The following is a 17,796-nucleotide window of genomic DNA, read 5'->3' on the forward strand; positions in this document are numbered from 1 at the left end:
CCACCACATGAAACATGAGCACAAATCCACCAACAGAGAGCTTTCAAGCACCAAGAAAATTTGTTGCTCACAGCTTCTAGAAGTAAAGATCCATCTGTGGGCTAAAGTTTACTGTGATTTTAAAAGTTATTAACCACCTTACAAATTAGGTCATCTGCTTTCCTCTCTGCTTTTTTACAGTGCAGCAAATTAGAGAAACCGATGTGACTGATGAACAGAAGTGATGGCCAAAAAAGGAGAGGAGACCACAGAACTTTCATTAGAGGCAGGCATATTACTATGCACCTGTGTCATCAAGAATAGTTCTCTTTACTGAGAGAAAATTAATCAGAATCCTTTTTTAGCATTATATTAAGAAACAGGCCACAAACTACAAAAGGAGTTTCCTTTAATCTTGATTGGTCATGTTTGCACAGTAAATGTCAATTGTTTGGTGTTCTTATAATTCATGACATAGTGAAGGTACATGGGAATTACAGTGTTAGAAACAGGATAAAACAAAGAAAAAACCCTCATTATAATAATGATGGAAAAACTAAAGCACAGATAAATGAAATGAAATCAGTCCCTGGTCATTGATAAATGGAGAAGTTTTAACTCCAAATGCTATTTCCAAAATAGGTTTGCTACTGAAGAAAAAAAAAATAAGAATTCATCCATGGAAGATACATACCAGTTATCAAATGCCAAATAAAGTAACCCTAGGCTAAAAACTTTTATGAGAGGGATCTACTTTACACTTTAATGTTTTACTCTCATTTTGCTTGTCCTATGTTCAAATTACCATACTGTAATCATACTGATATCTTACACCACAAAGTAAATTTACTACCACTATCATCTATATACTACAAACCCAAACTTGTAATCAGGAAAAGGCAGTCTGTAACATGATTTTTGAATTGCTGGCCCTGGGCAAAATAGTGAACTAGGAACAAGTATGTTTTGGAAATCTACCTACCTCCACCATACCTCATGACCCCTTGATAAACATCTTCCTCTTCCCAGATGCCTATCCTTTGCCCAAAATTAGAGGAATACAGAGAAAAGATAGTGAGAAAGGCATAAAATGATTAGGCTGACCCAGAACATAGCTCTTCTATTCTTTTTACTATGTTAATTCCAGAATCAGAAGCTAACATTTGTAGTATCTACAATATATAAACCAATGCACTAAGCCTTGGGCATGTTCTGTCATTTAATTTTCACCACCAATTAGCAGAATAGGTATTCCCTCCTCCCCTTTTACTGATATGAAATAAAAGCTAAGTGATTTCTCAATGTTATACAAGTGTATTCCCCTTTCATGAGCCATAGCTGTACTGCTCAAATGCCCTCAGCATAGTGTCATACTAGTGAAGGTCTGTGAAAATGTGCCACCTTTATGTCCTTGTCCCACTCCTGCAACAGAATGGATATTGACTAAAAATATGAGTGCATGTTATCACCTTCAATATTTTCAATTTTTGAATATTTATATCAATAGGGAGACTTTATCTTGCCAAGTTAAGACTTACCACGCTAAAAATCTGATTCAGACTAAGATATTAAGGTGCTTCTTATATGATATTTGCCATTTTAATCACTTTAGGTCTAGTTTAAAATTACCCTCAATTTGTAATGAGTGTATCTCTAGTTGAAGAAAAAAGTTGGGTGAGTTTTACAGGTTTAACGATCTTTACAATACTTTCTCCACATTGCCCAATGGGCCTAGATATTTAACAGGTAGCTTCTTAAACTTTATTCATAAGACTGAAGTACAAAATAGAAACTCGGTCTCTTTATAGTGCCTGCTAATCTAATTTTCTCCACTTTTCTATTGCAATTCTAGAATTAATTACGAAATAAAGTCAGTTTTTATATCATAGAAACCCACATAGTTTTTCCCACCCCAGTAAAGTTAAGGTACAACTTTTGTTCCTTCAAATATTTATTGAATACCAAGTGTATATATTAGGTGTCAAGGATTCAAAGGGATTAAAAAAGAAAAAACTTGTAACTTCTAGTTCATGGTTTAGGTAAAGCCCAACGTGTACTTAACTAATGTGTACATTAAATGATGTGAACAAAGGGACACAAGAAGCAGAGCGAAGAAATGGTTCTACACCAGCTTTGGGGTGAGGGGACAGTTGGAACAGATGAACTCAGTAAAAGACACAGAAGAGAAGATGTTTAACTAGAGTTTTGAAAAAAGATTTCACGGTATTATATTCCAAGCAGAGATTTCCCCAGCAAAAGCAAAGAATTTTAAAAGTACACAAAGGAAATGGCAAGTCCTGGCTCCTGGTAAAGCTGAAAATTGGGCACATTAATGGAAGACTGGTGGATGAAGCTGGAAAGGAAGGGCCATATCATGAAGGCTTTTTGGTGTGATACTGAGATTTGGCTTCTAGACTTTAGGAAAGGAGCCACGGAATATTTCTAAGCAAAAGAGTAACAATCATATCTATCTTAGATTAATCTGGTAGTAACAAAGAATGGATTGGAATGGGGGTAGAGGCAGAGGACTGCAGGCAGCCTGGAACATTTTAGGCTATTTTAAGAGTCCAGGTAAGATGAACATCTACTATAACAAGAAAGTAGACAAATTATGAACATTTCCAGGGTCAACTCAAGAAAATCTCATGACACATTGTATATAGTTAGAAGAAAAGAGAAATCAGATAACTGCAATGACTAGGTAGAGACATAGTGATGCCGATACCCAAATTAGGAGGGAAAGGAAGAGCTAATGCTTGGGGGCAAGGGAGAAGAGAAGGATTTAATTCTGATTACACAGATCCTTAGAGCTGAAGTGAGAAATCAAGGCTAACTGAAGTCATGAGGTCACGAAGATAATTCGGGGACAAAGTGTAGAGACCTAAAGAACCTGAGATTGCTTTAAATAGTGGTGGCTAAGGCAAAAGAAGATATCCAAAGAAATGGAAAAGCAAAACAGAACAGATAGGTCATACATAGAGTTTTAGGGAGTAAAAGATTGCTAACAAGTGCCGCAAGGATTAAACAGAAGTATTAAGGGGTGCCTGGGTGGCTCAGTCATTAAGCGTCTGCCTTCGGCTCAAGTCATAATCCCAGGGTCCTGGGATCAAGCCCTGCATTGGGCTCCCTGCTCAGCGGGAAGCCTGCTTCTCCCTCTCCCACTCCCCCAGCTTGTGTTCCCTCTCTCGCTGTGTCTCTGTCAAATAAATAAATAAACAAACAGAAGTATGAAATGAAGCCAATGAATTTGGCAGTCAAAAGGTGACCTTTGAGAGAACCACTTCAGCCGGGTGATTAAATTTGAGGATTAAGACAAAATTATAGTGAAATGAGGAAGTGAAGTCAGGAAGAGGTATGGAACAACAGCATAAACAAAAGCCAGACTAAAGTTTCTGTTTTTGTTTTTTTAAAGAAGATAGAAGACTCGAGATTTTTCACATAAATGTCTGGCTCAGTTAAAAACAAAAACAAAATTTCAAAGAAAGAAGAAACTTGGGTAGAGAGAGGATGTAGAACTGCCTGTCCAAATAAAATTTTAAACACCATATTATGCAAAATATTTGCAACTATACTGACTTGTCTCTGAATCTGTTCCATACCTCTTGTAGTCTTCAGTAGTACCAAGGCAATGAACTTTACAGAAAAGCATACAGATTTAACATTTTAAAAATATAGATGCATAAATTCTGAATTTCAAAATGTGTAGAAGGATCCAGAGTGCTAATATTTTAATAGTGCAGTTCTTGGAAGGCAAATAATAGTAATAAAACATATAAGTAGTATGTTTTAATTTTACTTTTAATTTCTAGTTAACATAAATTCTATTTGCCTACATTTTATTCTCAGCTCATTCACACTCCCTGATTGGGCCTAAAGTCCTAGAAGGGAAGATAACCTGAAATGCAAGATGTTATCCCCTCCTTTTTCCCTATCTTCCAGTAGAGATATGACCTAGAACATCTGTAAACGTAAAGAAGAAAAGCCATCTCTGCTTTTAGCCTCTTGTGCTTGACATTCTAAAAAGCGATGGTTTCCATCTGCAATATGCAGTATGTTAAAAAAAGAAAAGCCAGAGCAGAGATAGAGATTTATACTTCTTCCGAATTGTCCTTTTAATTATTTTATCTGAGGTACACTGTCAGTGCCAAACATGTCAAACATAACTCTTTCATGAAACAGAAAAGGCATTCTAAAACCAGTAAAATTCTGTTTACATATCAAAGTAGTTACATCAGGTGGAATATTAATAATCAAGAGCTCTTCTATCACTCTGAAGACCTAAAACCCATCATGTCACTTTTTACCAGCTTAAAAGTATCTTGAAAACAATGCACTTTTGTCCTCCCCTCCTGGGACAGAAATAGTCCTGTCTAGAGAGAAGGGAAGTGATTTAGCATGCCATCCCAGCACCCACACTGAACTAGTTTAACAGCCTTGCTTAAGGTAACCCTCAATATTCTAGGTTGGCATGAATCACCTTTTGATAATTTTTAAGAGAAAAAAAAGATTTTCAGATTGGAATCACTTTCAAGATCTTATGGTTTCATTTGAAGACAAAGAAACAACTTTTGAAGATGACGAGATGAAAATAAAATGTCAAATATAAGAAAATAATACAAAACAAAGGTAAAAAGATTACAGTTATCAATTTTAGTATTTATTGAAAGGTGGAAGACAAGGAAAATTCCTCTCAAACTCTAAAAACAAATCTTGCATATCTGCTAAATGTAAAATGAATTTTTAGATATTTGCTTTACATGACAATAAACTTGTCCAACAAAATAACTGAATGCAAATTTACCAAAACAGTGCTAATCTATTATTTACAAAAATGATCTCACCTGCCATTATGTATTTGGGGAAAAAAACCGTTTCACACTCAGGAACACTAATGAAATACCTTGAGGACATAACACAAGAAATAAAATTCGTCCTACCTCTCTGGCCCTTCCCTCCCTAAAGTTATAGAATAGATTGAAAATGAATATATGTGGGAATAAACATAGTATTTCCAATAATCTTACACACACACACACACACACACGATTGAAAATGAATATATGTGGGAATAAACAGTATTTCCAATAATCTTACACACACACACACACACACACACACGAGTGTTGTGCCTGATCAACCTAATCTTTATTTAAGGTCAGCAGCCTTAGGGACAAGGGAGATAATGAATAATGAATATGGCTTTAGTCAAGTTTTCAACTAAATATCACAAATGCTTAATTCTTTTGCTAGCTAACCAGCTAACCTGAGAATGGAAAAGATTCTACTTCTTCAATAGCTAATAGGTATGAACCAAAGTAATTAAAAAAAAAAAAAAAAGCACTGTAGCAGACACCACTGAGGTCCCTTAGTTTTTTTTAAAGGTCTGTGTATCGATTTAATAATTTACATAATAACTGTTTATATAGCATAAGATCATATAGAAACTACATCTTAAGTGCTTTATCGTTCTGGTCCAAGAAATTGGAAAAATCAACAAAAAAACGTGTGTTCAGGTAAAGAACTGGAATGTAGTAACTAGGAAACCATTAATATAAAGCAATATTGAAATAGAAATTATGTGTGTTTAACAAAGGTAATCAGCAAGTTCTTAGATTGCATCCAAAGAGGATTTGAAAAATTATAACCCGTAAGACAAGGGATGTAACATTATTCAAGGTGACAAAGCTGTATCTTGAAATCTTGAGCCCACTGATTTATGTTTCATATATTTATATTGTAAAATGCATACATATATGTATTTTACAAAACTTTATAAATTTTCAAAATATGGAGAAGTTTGAGTATTGGTTATATAAGAAACTCTACGTAAAAGCAACCACTGTGGTTGTTTTAGATATGTCTTTTAGTTAAAAGTTTAAGGCTCAAGATATTTTGGAGGGATACCCTAAAGACATTTTATTACTGTATGATCTCATGTATCTATGTGTATACTACTGGAAAACTAAAATATTGTTAAATATATCACCCTACAATTAAAAAAAAACATTTTAACCACTTCAATTAAAAAAGAAAACATTTTAACCACATGCTCTCCTATTTCTCAATACTGGTTTGCTATGAACGTTTATATCCCCAAAAAGTAGATGCAAATGATAAATTTAGCTTAAAAGAGAAGATTAAAGTGGTGAGGAGTAGGCTAAGATGGTAACATATAAAACAAAATCCCTATTTACATTATCATGATTTATACCTTCCTTAACCCATGAAAATTCCTATATTGCAAATATATTGATTTCCTATAAACCACTGAGATTTCCTACAGTATTTGCCTAACCCTTTTAAACTGCGGGCCAGAAATGATGTCACTGCTGCAACTGATTTTAGTGGCTTCTCCCTAACCATAAAGATAAGCAGTTTTATGGGTACCACAAATGAGGCTGGAGCAGAAACAATTTCAACAGCAACACTAAACAAAAGACAGCACAAAGAATCTCAGTTAAAAGACATCAACCAAAGTATGAGCCCAGAAAAATACCAAAGATAAATAAAATAAATGTGCAATGAGCAGTGTTCCTTACACCAAAGCATACATTAAAGACATTTGTTTGACTTTTAATTACAGTAGCGGAAGCAGTCTCAAATAGTGCTGAAGCCCATCACTGAAGAGATCTATTTTAATCTTTAGCTAGGCACTGGCAATCCTACCCGAATTTTACTTTCCAGGGCTTTTTTGGGAAAAAGGTAGGGAGAAGGATCCTTAGAAAAATGAGGTAACGCATCTTATTTTGTTAGTTATATCTCTGTATATGGCAGTTGAGTCATGGCCCTTAAGGTTTTGTATTTGTCAGACTTTCCTCCTGTTCTGCGAGAAAAATGTAAAAGAGGATTTTAACTGCTCACAACTAAACATTCTGTAACTAAAGATTTTTACTCAGCTACTATTAAATATAGTACAGGTGCTTATTAGTAAGAACATTTTCTCAACTTTTTCTCATTCCAGACACTCTATATAGAGAAGATTTACGTTACGGCTGTGTAATCTGGCCACATAACTTCAGGAGTTAGAAGAGTTCAATACCACTCACAGACCTTGTTTCTCCCAACTTTATAAAACTGCTTCTATTACCTAAACTGCTTTCTGAATGTTGAATATAAATATTTTAAAATGTATTCCAGGGAGTGAGGCTAGGAAGTTTCACATATTCATCTTATTCAGCAATTTAAGAAGTTATGCAAAATATGATACACATATCTATATATATTCCCATACATACACGCATTATATAAATATGCTTTCATAACTGAATCTTGTTTTCAAAAATGCTTACACAGTGTGGGGAATTTAAATATTCACTAGATTCGAATACTTACATTTGCACTCCATTACCACTCTAAATGGATACACCAGCAGAAACGTAATAGACCAAATAAATGACTTAACTGAATTGTCAGTTTGTCTTTTTGCAGACCCAACATAAAACATTTTATTATTATGAACCTTTATTAAGTGGCTCCCATTTCAGTATAAATCACACTAAAAAGATTTTTTAAAAGCTATTTACACTACAGTGCTGACACATTAAAATGAAAAAAAAAAAATTGGTATAAATAAGCTCTATGGAAAAGCCTTAAATTGTCAAAAAAGAATTCTGGCTCATATTACAAAAAATATATATATATATGTTAATGTCAGCTCTATTCTAAAACCTACAATTCCAAATCAAATGATTCTTTAAAGACTCCTTTTGTTTAAACCTGTAATATTTACAGTGCATCTGGCCCTAAGTGCTTTGATCCTTCACAGTTATGGACAGGCACTGAGGAATGTTACAAAGCTACATAAACTCTATTTTGTAACAGACTTGGGAGCAAGTCCTTGGCTTGCTTTCTGAATTCATGAATCTTTATTACATTATTAACTTTAAAAAAAAAAAGAATTTTAAATGGTATGTACAAATTTAGCACAAAATGTCATCATCTTTTCTATCTTGATTTGAATGTGCTGAACTATGTTGCCTTGTATCAACTAGACTTATGAGACTTCCAGGGCACAATTCTTCCTTTAAATCTTTGTTGCTATTTTCAAATTTAGAGTCCATGTCAATCTTAAATTCTGTAAATTGAACATGATCCAATTTTGCTTTAACATTCTTGCCATCCGTATTATTCGGTGCTCTAGTCTTTTCAGGAATATAAACATTCACAGGTTCTTCCTTGACTCTTACAGCTGCAATAGGTTCATGTTTAATCGGCTGTAATTCAGATTTAGAATGAAGTTTGTCTGAAAAATTAGAATCCAAGGAGGTTTTGCTTACAGCACAAATCACATGGTCAGTGTGAGGTCCAAGAACTGATGTTGTGGAATCTGGTGATGTGCCTGTTTCGTGAGTAGCTGTATTCTGAGCAGTCTCCTCCTCTGAGTGATACAACTTGAGCCGAACATGCCATGCTAAACTGCATACTGCTGAAACTGTCTTGAACTGATGAACAACATTCCTTGGAATAAAATAAATGTCATTATCATACAGCTGAATCCTGGCATAGCGGATGCCTTCCCTCCTCAGTTGATTAAGTTTTGCATCATCAACCCACTGGACACACTAAAAAAAAGAAACAGGAATACCATTAAGTCTTTTCTACAATAAAAATTAAACTGAAGACAATAATAGTTTAAGATATACCTGGGACAGTGGAGGTTCATGTAAATCTAACTGCATTCGTTGAACTACTTCTAAGAAATCTTCAGCATGAAAACAAATTACATCTTTGGTTATTCGGGGTTGAGCAGGCCTAAAAAAGAACATGAGATAATGAAGAATCTTCCATTAATGTTTCACTCTGTTAAGTCCTTATTAAATTTAAAGCAAAAATAGTTTGTGGTCAAAACAAAAGTACCTAGAAATAAAGTTAAAATGTAATTAGAAAATCACTCTACATATTTAAACAAAGGGATAAAACCATGAGTTTTGACCTAAACACAAATAAAAACTAACCTCATTTTATTATAGCTATGTATATAACCATATTTTGAAAAATTAAAATAATCTGAATTGGTTAATTATGCAAATCAAAAAACTAAGGGCTTTGTCTTAAAGGTCAATACTTCAACAAATTAAATGCTAAAGATGAAACTACTACATAAAAATTAGAGGTAGAGGGGTGCCTGGGTGGCTCAGTCGTTAAGCATCTGCCTTCGGCTCAGGTCATGATCCCAGGGTCCTGGGATCAAGCCCCGCATCGGGCTCCCTGCCCAGCGGGGAGCCTGCTTCTCCCTCTCCCACTCCCCCTGCTTGTGTTCCCTCTCTCGCTGTGTCTCTCTCAAATAAATAAATAAAATCTTTAAAAAAAAAAAAAAATTAGAGGTAGATATGGGGAGAAGAGTACTTTCTTCTAATAAAGACATATATAACTGCAGTTATATCTAAAATTCCTAAGTAACCCTTAATAAATTAAGAGACCTTCATTTAGAAAAGTGCTAATAAACTATTATCACTCTATTTGTGGGAGTTAATAGTGTCTTTAAATATAGTTCTAAAAAAAATCCCAAATTCTTCAATTAGCTAGCAATATACAAACACATTTTTACAGAAGATGCTCAAAAATGGATTTTGAAATGAAATTCCAAGCAACATAAATCCAAAAAAAAAAAAAGAAAAAAATCATACCAAGGCAAATCATAAAGAAATTTTTAAAAACCAGTGATAAAGGGGGGCCTGGGTGGCTCAGTTGTTAAGCATCTGCCTTCGGCTCAGGTAATGATCCCGGGGTCCTGGTATTGAGCCCCGCGTCAGGCTCCCTGCTCGGCAGGAAGCCTGCTTCTCCCTCTCCCCCTGCCCCTCTTGCTGTCTCTAAGTGAATAAATAAAATCTTCAAAAAAAAAAAAAAAAACCCAAAAACAGTGATAAAATCTAAATGTTAGGGCTCCTGGGTGGCTCAGTCGGTTAAGCGTCTGCCTTCAGCTCAGGACATGATCCCAAGGTCCAGGGATCGAGTCCCACATCGGGCTCCCTGCTCAGCAGGGAGCCTGCTTCTCCCTCTCCAGTCAAACCCAAAGAGTAAGACTACATTCTAACAACTGAAAACCTTTGGTGCAATTATACAATTAGGATATCCAAATACAGTGAAAAATGAAACTTACTTTCCTTACAGTAAGGAGAATTACTGAGAAACTTCCCAAGAAAAATTTTAGAAGCCAAGAAAACCTATCATTAAAGTAGCAATAGTTCAAAAACAAACAAAAAAAGCAGTAGTTAATATATACCACTCTCCACAGTGCACAGCTTTCAACACTCCGACAGCAGCTGTAGTCTGTCGTTCAAAACCTTGTCCTATATGATCTGCATGGGCTCTTGTTCTGTCTTCAAAGAGCATCTCACGGGGCTCACTGGTTCGAGGTAGGTACTGCAGGTTTTTTATTTCATTGGTAGTTCTGTTAAAATAAAATTACATATATATAATATAAAGTGGAGGTGGGGAGAGAGAGGCAGGCCTATGTATTAAGGCCTAATTGCCTTCAAACATTTGTATTGATGTACTGAGGCTTAATTGCCATGAAGCATTTAGATCACGTAATTCAGACAGAAGGAAATTTTAAATCACCTGCTCCCAAATCAGGTTCTATTTTTAAAATGAACAAGTACAAACAAAAACATATATAATCCCCTCCTTTTTCTAACATACGCTTCACAAAAGTGGCAGCTGTAGTGTGGATAGACTACTGAATTACAGATGGTGTGGTTTACCCGAAAGTTCCCCTGTCCAGAATCTTTACCTGAGGTTTGTTTGGGTCTTACCTGTAGAACCATGCCCCCACTCAAGTCACATGGTTAACGTAAGATATATATCTGGAACAAACAGGTAACTTTAAAAATGGATTAATATTTATCGAATACCAGGTCCTATCTAGGCACTGCAGCTGGTGAACAAGACAGTAATGAAAATAACAGACAAGTTTCCCCACTTTCATGAGAGTTCATACTCCAGTGAGAGAAAGACCAACAAATAAATAGCAAGAAAACACCAAATGATAACTACTTCCACAAAACACGCAGGACTTATTGGAGGCAGAAAGAAAACCTTAGCTCTCTCTTGAAGGACAACCACCTGCCACCGGCACTCTCTCAGAGCTACTGCTCACCTAGATATGCACACAGAAGCTGCTACTTAGCCTCATTCAATGCAAAAACCCTCTCTAATTTTGCTGCAGAAGGGAAAAATGAGTGAGAATTCCTTTGGGAGTCATCATCTTATTTATCCCTCTGTAGAGTTTTTCTGTTGCTTTCAGAGACAATTCCAGATTGCCCCCACAATTTTCTCCTCTCATCCTCATCTAAACCCCTAGAGTCGCTCTTCCTTACTTGTTCTCTAATTTCCCTAGAATCACTCTTTTCTTACTAGTTCTCTAATTTACCTAGAATCACCCTTTCTTACTAGTTCTCTAATTTCCCACTCTCAATCTCTACTACTTACTGCTCTTTGTGCACTCTTGTATTACAGTCGTATTACACACTCGCACACACAGGTGATGCTACAACATACCTTTTTTGCCCTTTGTGATTGATGTTCTATAGGTGTCAGAAAGCTAGATGATGACCTTAATTCCTATGGAAAGCTAATTCCTATGGAAAGCTAACAGACTTTCAAGCCTACAACTTTGGTCCCATTAACACCACTTTTTTTTTTTAAATTTTATTTTATTACGTTATGTTAATCACCATACATTACATCATTAGTTTTTGATGTAGTCATTAACACCACATTCTAATGATTTAAGACTTTATATGAAGCCGGGCACCTGGGTGGCTCAGTCAGTTAGGCGGCTGCCTTCGGCTCAGGTCATGATCCTGGGGTCCTGGGATTGAGCCCCATGTCCGGCTCCCTGCTCAGCGGAGAGCCTGCTCCCTCTCCCTCTGCCTGCCACTCTGCCTACTTCTGCTCTCTATCAAATAAATAAATAAAGTCTTAAAAAAAAAAAGACTTTATATGAAGCCTTTAGCACCGTGCCTTGGGCAGTGTTAGTAGTTGCTCAGACTACAATGTGATGTGAAATCACATTACATGGATGCTAATTCCTGAAGTACATACAAGCAGGTTCCTCAGAGGCCTGGTGAACTCCCTTAAATTACATGTAAAACTGTGGATATCTGTACTTGTTCTGGGGAGAGGCTTTCAGATCTCTAAATGATTTATAAATCCTAGTTAAGAACCACTGAGAAATACGCCAATTTTATCATTTACTACCAGCTTATAAATTAACTTGTAAAAATTTCATTCAACAGATATTTATTAAGCAGCAGGCACTCTGTTTATGTGCTAGAGACACATTAAGTAACAAGTACAACATGGGCTCCTGTCCTCATGCAACCTACAGTTTACTCAGTGACCATTTTCCCTGGTTTTTAAGATTAATAATCACTGTAATTAATAATAAAACATCTTTATAGACCTAAAAAAAGGTATCTATCACCCACTCCATTCCCACCAATGTTAATTCTGTGTACATTTTTTCCACACTTTTCTGTGTTCACATAAATATACACTTAACACATGTTTATTTCTTTTCATACAAACAGAATCATACTGGCCATATTACTCTATATTTTGCTCTTTTCAAATGTCCTGAACAATCTTCCTGATCAACACACATAAATAACTCATTTATTTGAACTATTTCACCATATTTTTTTTTAAGATTTTATTTTTTTAAGTAATCTCTACACCAAACATGGGGTTCGAACTCACAACCCCAAGATCAAGAGTCACATGTTCCACCGACTGAGCTAGCTAGCAGCCCCAAAGGAATGGATACTGGGGTTTTGGGGTTGTCTTTTTTTTAAAGATTTTATTTCGCCATATTCTTAATAGGAATGTACCAAAATGAATTCAACCATTCCACTGTTTATGGGCATTCAGACCATTTTAAACTCTTTTTCTCACTCCAAATAATGATGCAATTAATATTCTTATACATTTACCTTTAGTGCTTTCATTTCTTAGGACAGATTCCCAAAAGTGGTAGCACTGGATCAAAGAATGTATGCATGTATACATGTGTTAAACTTCATGAGCTATTGTTAAATTACTTTTACAGAATGATTGTAGCAGCTCATCTTTCTACCAATAATATATAAATGATCCTGTTTCCTCACATACCTATGAGTCTAATATTATTGTTCTACTTTTTTTGCCAGTGTAATAGGTAAAAAATAATATCTCATAATTCTTTTAATATAACTGGCTGAGGCCTATTTTTCTACTGGGATATGTTACATTTTTCTTATCAATTTGGGAATGCTCTATGTCTATTAACTTTAGTCTGTCACATGTTACAAAATGTTTTAGTTAAGTGTATCACAGTTCTGAACTTTGTTAACTTTTCTCTAATAGTATTGTCGTTACATATTTTTATATTGCTTAGAAAGGTCTCTCCTAGGTTTAAAAACTTTATTCTTATATTTTAATTTTTTTATCTATTATGTTCAAATCTCTAACTTACTTCTTATATGAGATAGGGGCTATGGCTTTATTTTCTTTCAAATGGACTTCAATTATACCACCCTTACTCATTAAATAAATCTTCCTTTTCCCATCTATCTCATACATTAAGTTCTCAATATACTTTGATCTATTTGGGTACTCTACCCTACTCCAGTGATCTTTTTGAGCTTTATAATAATTTTTAGTATCTAGTAACACAAGGCCCCCCTCACTTATCTTCTCTTTCACAGTTTTCTTGGCTATTTGTTGACTTTACTTATTCTTCCTTCTAAACTTTTTTTTTTTTAAGATTTTATTTATTTATTTGAGAGACAGAATGAGAGAGAGAGCACATGAGAGGGGGGAGAGTCAGAGGGAGAAGCAGACTCCCTGCTGAGCAGGGAGCCCGATGTGGGACTCGATCCCGGGACTCCAGGATCATGACCTGAGCTGAAGGCAGTCGCTCAACCAACTGAGCCACCCAGGCGCCCCTTCCCTCTAAACTTTAAAATCATTAAATCCAGTGCTGAAAGTGTGAGTTCAACTAAAATGCCAAAAATTTCAAAGGACTATCATTTTTATCCAATCTGGAACATAGTAGGGTTTTTGATTTGTTTCACTATTATTTTATACCCTCCAGAAGATGTTTACGCTTTCTTAGTATGGGTTCTGAATATTTTTTATTAAATTTATTCTAAAAGCTTACAATGTCTTTGTTGTGAAGGACATTTTTTCCACTCCTAATTACAATTTATTGTCATTTGCCCACATTTTTCAAGCCTTATTTATATTTGATATATTACAAGAAATTTCATTAGCATGTGTAGCCATTTTTGAATTCACATTCCAAGTATGCTCTAAACGTTCCCTTTCTTCTTTCTCCGATTTTCAACACACACACACACACACACACACACACACACACACACACACTCACCCAATGTACATCTATCCCTGGCAATAAAAATTGGTATTCAACATACCTTTTCCTTTTGAAAGGTGACTTTGGCATATCAGCCACAGGGATCATTTGTTCTCCTGGGCGTACCCACATGATGGGACCATCATCACTGTCTTTTCGACTCTCTAATTTTAGACTAGATAGGGTCCCCCATGGCAGTGTACACTAGAGGCAAATAATTACACAGAAACCAATTATTTTCAAAACGCATCTTCAAATATACATTAAATACTGCCCCCTTGACAAACTTTCGTATATACCTTTAATACTTATACATTTGAAATACAAACCTACATTGAACATATTCCTATGTAGTCATATATTTTCCTTCAAAAGTAGGATTTCAAACATACCAAGAGTAATTATTCTTGGATGGCGCCCTCCTTTTAACCCTGCCAGAAATATGATTCACTATATTCATCATTTGTTATTCTTCCTTCTACCAAATATAATAAGGGTCATATGATGTTAGTAAGTTGGCAAAATAAGCAAGTGTTCTCCATGAGAATCTATAAAAATGAACAATTTGCTTTAAAAAATAGAAATCTCAAAAAAATGGACACCTCTTTGATTAGCTATAATGAAAATTTAACAAAACAAAAAGGAAAACCAAATCAAAATCAAAATTTATTTGTTTAGTAGTTTCTTAAAGAGTTTGCTGGTCTAAAAGCAACTTTTCTTAAAAAAAAAAAAAGAGAAATGTCTAAGGGCCATTGTCCATGGAACAGTGAGAATGGTTATTTTAAAAAACCATTCATCCCATCCCCTTTTAAGAAAGGGTAGAACTGTCACATGAAATTTCTCCTAAAAGAATGCATTTAGCTCATTTGTCTTTAAAATTAAAATCTGAAACATAAATATTTAAATAATGGTATTTTTAAAATACCACTCAAAATAAATGCAATCAAATTCCATAGTATTACTAGTCGGGAAAAAGAGAAAAGTAACAAAAGGTTTAAAAGGAATAAAAAAGGAAATGAAAGGGGAATGGATTGGAGTCAAAAAGATAAGTTAGAAAAAGTTAGAAAATGGAACAAGAGGAAGTGAAAAAAGAACAGATCTATAACAGATTACGTGGCAAATATTAGAGACAAATGGATTCTGTCACATTCTGACCTCTGAATTACTGATTAAATAACTACACAGCTCAGAAATTTCTCTCTCAGTGGGATAGCCCCAGCAGCCCACAAGAAGAAATATTTTCTAGAATGCACAGATTACTGAAAAAATAAAAAGAATTTGGCTAGAAATCATTTAAAGAATTCAAAGGGGCCTTAAAGCTATGTAGCCTAAATGCAATGTTTTATGGATGCGGAAACTGAAGTCCAGAAAGTTTAAATGGCTTGCCCAACCCAGCGAGGTAGAGTCAAGATTGAAATACAGATGTACGATTTCCCAAGCCAGTTTTCCACAATGCCAAATTGCCATTCTTTTGTCCTAAACATTTAATTTAGTAGGCATCCTTCCTATACTTCTTAAATCCTCTGATACTCAGTTTATAAAAAGTTAATAAACAGATGGAACCTAATTTCCTAAAGTGGCAGCAACAAGCGTTATTTTTTGGTTCACCACTTAGCTCTGCCATTATAATTAATATCTGAGTCACATGCACACACACTATACAAGAATTATATTTCTGAAACAACTATGATTTGGTCACCGACAGCATGTGAGTGACACCCACAATTTAGACTGCTTGATATTGTTTTCTCTTACTTTTAAAAACGGTGAATCTTCCAACATGTCAAGGAATTCAGGGAAGTAATCTCCCACCTCTTCATCAACTGCTCCCACCAAGCTGATCTGCCGCATTGGGCCAGCTCTGTAAGTACCGTGAGAATATGTTCTTTTTACCTGAAGGATATGGATTTAATTAAAGGTTATAAATAAGATAATGCTTGCTATCATTGTGTAACAACAAATTATATTGTCTGAGAATATTAGAACATAATGTGAGGTAAGCAAATCAAAACAAAAAGGCCTTTACAAACAGTAAAAAAATAAAATAAAAAATAAGGCAAAAAAAAAATCCATACCAGAGCAAGCTATTTTACCTTCTCTAGCTATTCCTATACACTGCTTATGAAAACACAGGTAAGATAAACAGTATAATTCTAGATAGCAGACTATAACTTCTCCTCATTATACAGTTTATTATCTGATCTATAAGGCCAATGAAATTTATAGTCAAAAGTTCATATACCTACATTTTCCTAAACGGTTCATATCTTTTTATCAGACTTACTAAAAGTAGACTGCCTGAAATGTTACATTTAACCATTACCAGTGGTTTGTATGTCTGAAAAGCCGCCAGGAATGATCTTCCCTTCTATCTAGATCATACCATATTAATTAGGATCCAGTTTATATTTCTATGATTAACTCTGAGAAAAACTACTAGAGATTGAGAATCAGGAGTGCTAGGTCACAATGCTACCTTTACTATCTAGCAGCTATGTGACCTTCAGAAATCACACAAATTCCTGTATTTTAGTTTCCTTAAGTGGAATGATCTACCTCAGACTGCTGAAGGAAATTTAATAATTACGTAAAGCTATAAAGCCACCCGCACAATGCTAGCAGGGTAGCATTCAAGTATCAACTGAAATAAAACCACCTGCACCTCAAGAATCTTGATACATGGGTAGGGGAGCCTGGGTGGCTCAGTCATTAAGCGTCTGCCTTCAGCTCAGGTCATGATCCCAGGGTCCTGGGATTGAGCCCTGCATCAGGCTCCTTCCTCAGCGGGAAGCCTGCTTCTCCCCCTGCTTGTGTTCCCTCTCTCGCTGTGTCTCTCCCTCTGTCAAATAAATAAATAAAATCTTTAAAAAAAAAAAAAAGAATCTTGATACCTGAATTCTGGTAAGCACATTTAAATCCTGCAAAGAAATCTATGCCTTTTCATACCCTAATGTTAGGAAACAAGAATCTTTATAAAGCAAAACAACTTCCTTTCATGGGGCGCCTGGGTGGCTCAGTAGGTTAAGCATCCAACTCTTGATCTTGGCTCAGGTCATGATCTCAGGGACATGAGATCGAACCCAAGTGGGGCTTCATGCTCAGCGGGGAATCTACTTGAGATTCTCTCCCTCTCTCTCTCTGCCCCTTCCCCCTCCACGTGTGTGGCATGCACTTCCTCTCTCCAAAATAAACAAACAAATCTTAAAAAATAAAGTACATTGTAATACTTTTACTTATATACCATTTAACCCAACTTTCTAGTTTAATAACCCAATATTCAAACATTCACTAAGTCAGTTGGAATCATTAATTTAATGTTTTAAACATGGCAAATTACATAAAACAATGCAACCAAATTAAAAAACACGTATCTCTTGAGAAAATATACAGATGGCACTTAAGCAGTTAAAACAAAATATAAGAATACAATCCACACACCTTTCAGAAAAATAGAAATA

The 17,796-nt window shown here is 35.2% G+C and overlaps 1 protein-coding gene across 2 annotated transcripts in view; it reads right to left on the reverse strand.

The window, feature by feature from the left end:
* Positions 1 to 371: 371 nt before the first annotated feature.
* RSBN1L (round spermatid basic protein 1 like) overlaps positions 372 to 17,796 on the reverse strand; it is a 70,206-nt gene continuing 52,781 nt past the window's right edge. For both annotated transcript variants that reach the window (XM_081799654.1, XM_006731912.3), the window contains 5 exons: positions 16,094 to 16,231; positions 14,400 to 14,542; positions 10,202 to 10,369; positions 8,622 to 8,730; positions 372 to 8,540 (listed from right to left, as the gene is read on the reverse strand). In XM_081799654.1, coding sequence (XP_081655780.1) covers positions 7,899 to 8,540; positions 8,622 to 8,730; positions 10,202 to 10,369; positions 14,400 to 14,542; positions 16,094 to 16,231 — 1,200 coding nt within the window. In that variant the 3' untranslated portion in view covers positions 372 to 7,898. The remainder of the gene's footprint in view (positions 8,541 to 8,621; positions 8,731 to 10,201; positions 10,370 to 14,399; positions 14,543 to 16,093; positions 16,232 to 17,796) is intronic.

Source organism: Leptonychotes weddellii, chromosome 12 (assembly GCF_054177405.1).
Source record: "Leptonychotes weddellii isolate Sample4059 chromosome 12, ASM5417740v2, whole genome shotgun sequence".
Taxonomy (NCBI): Eukaryota; Metazoa; Chordata; class Mammalia; order Carnivora; family Phocidae; genus Leptonychotes; species Leptonychotes weddellii.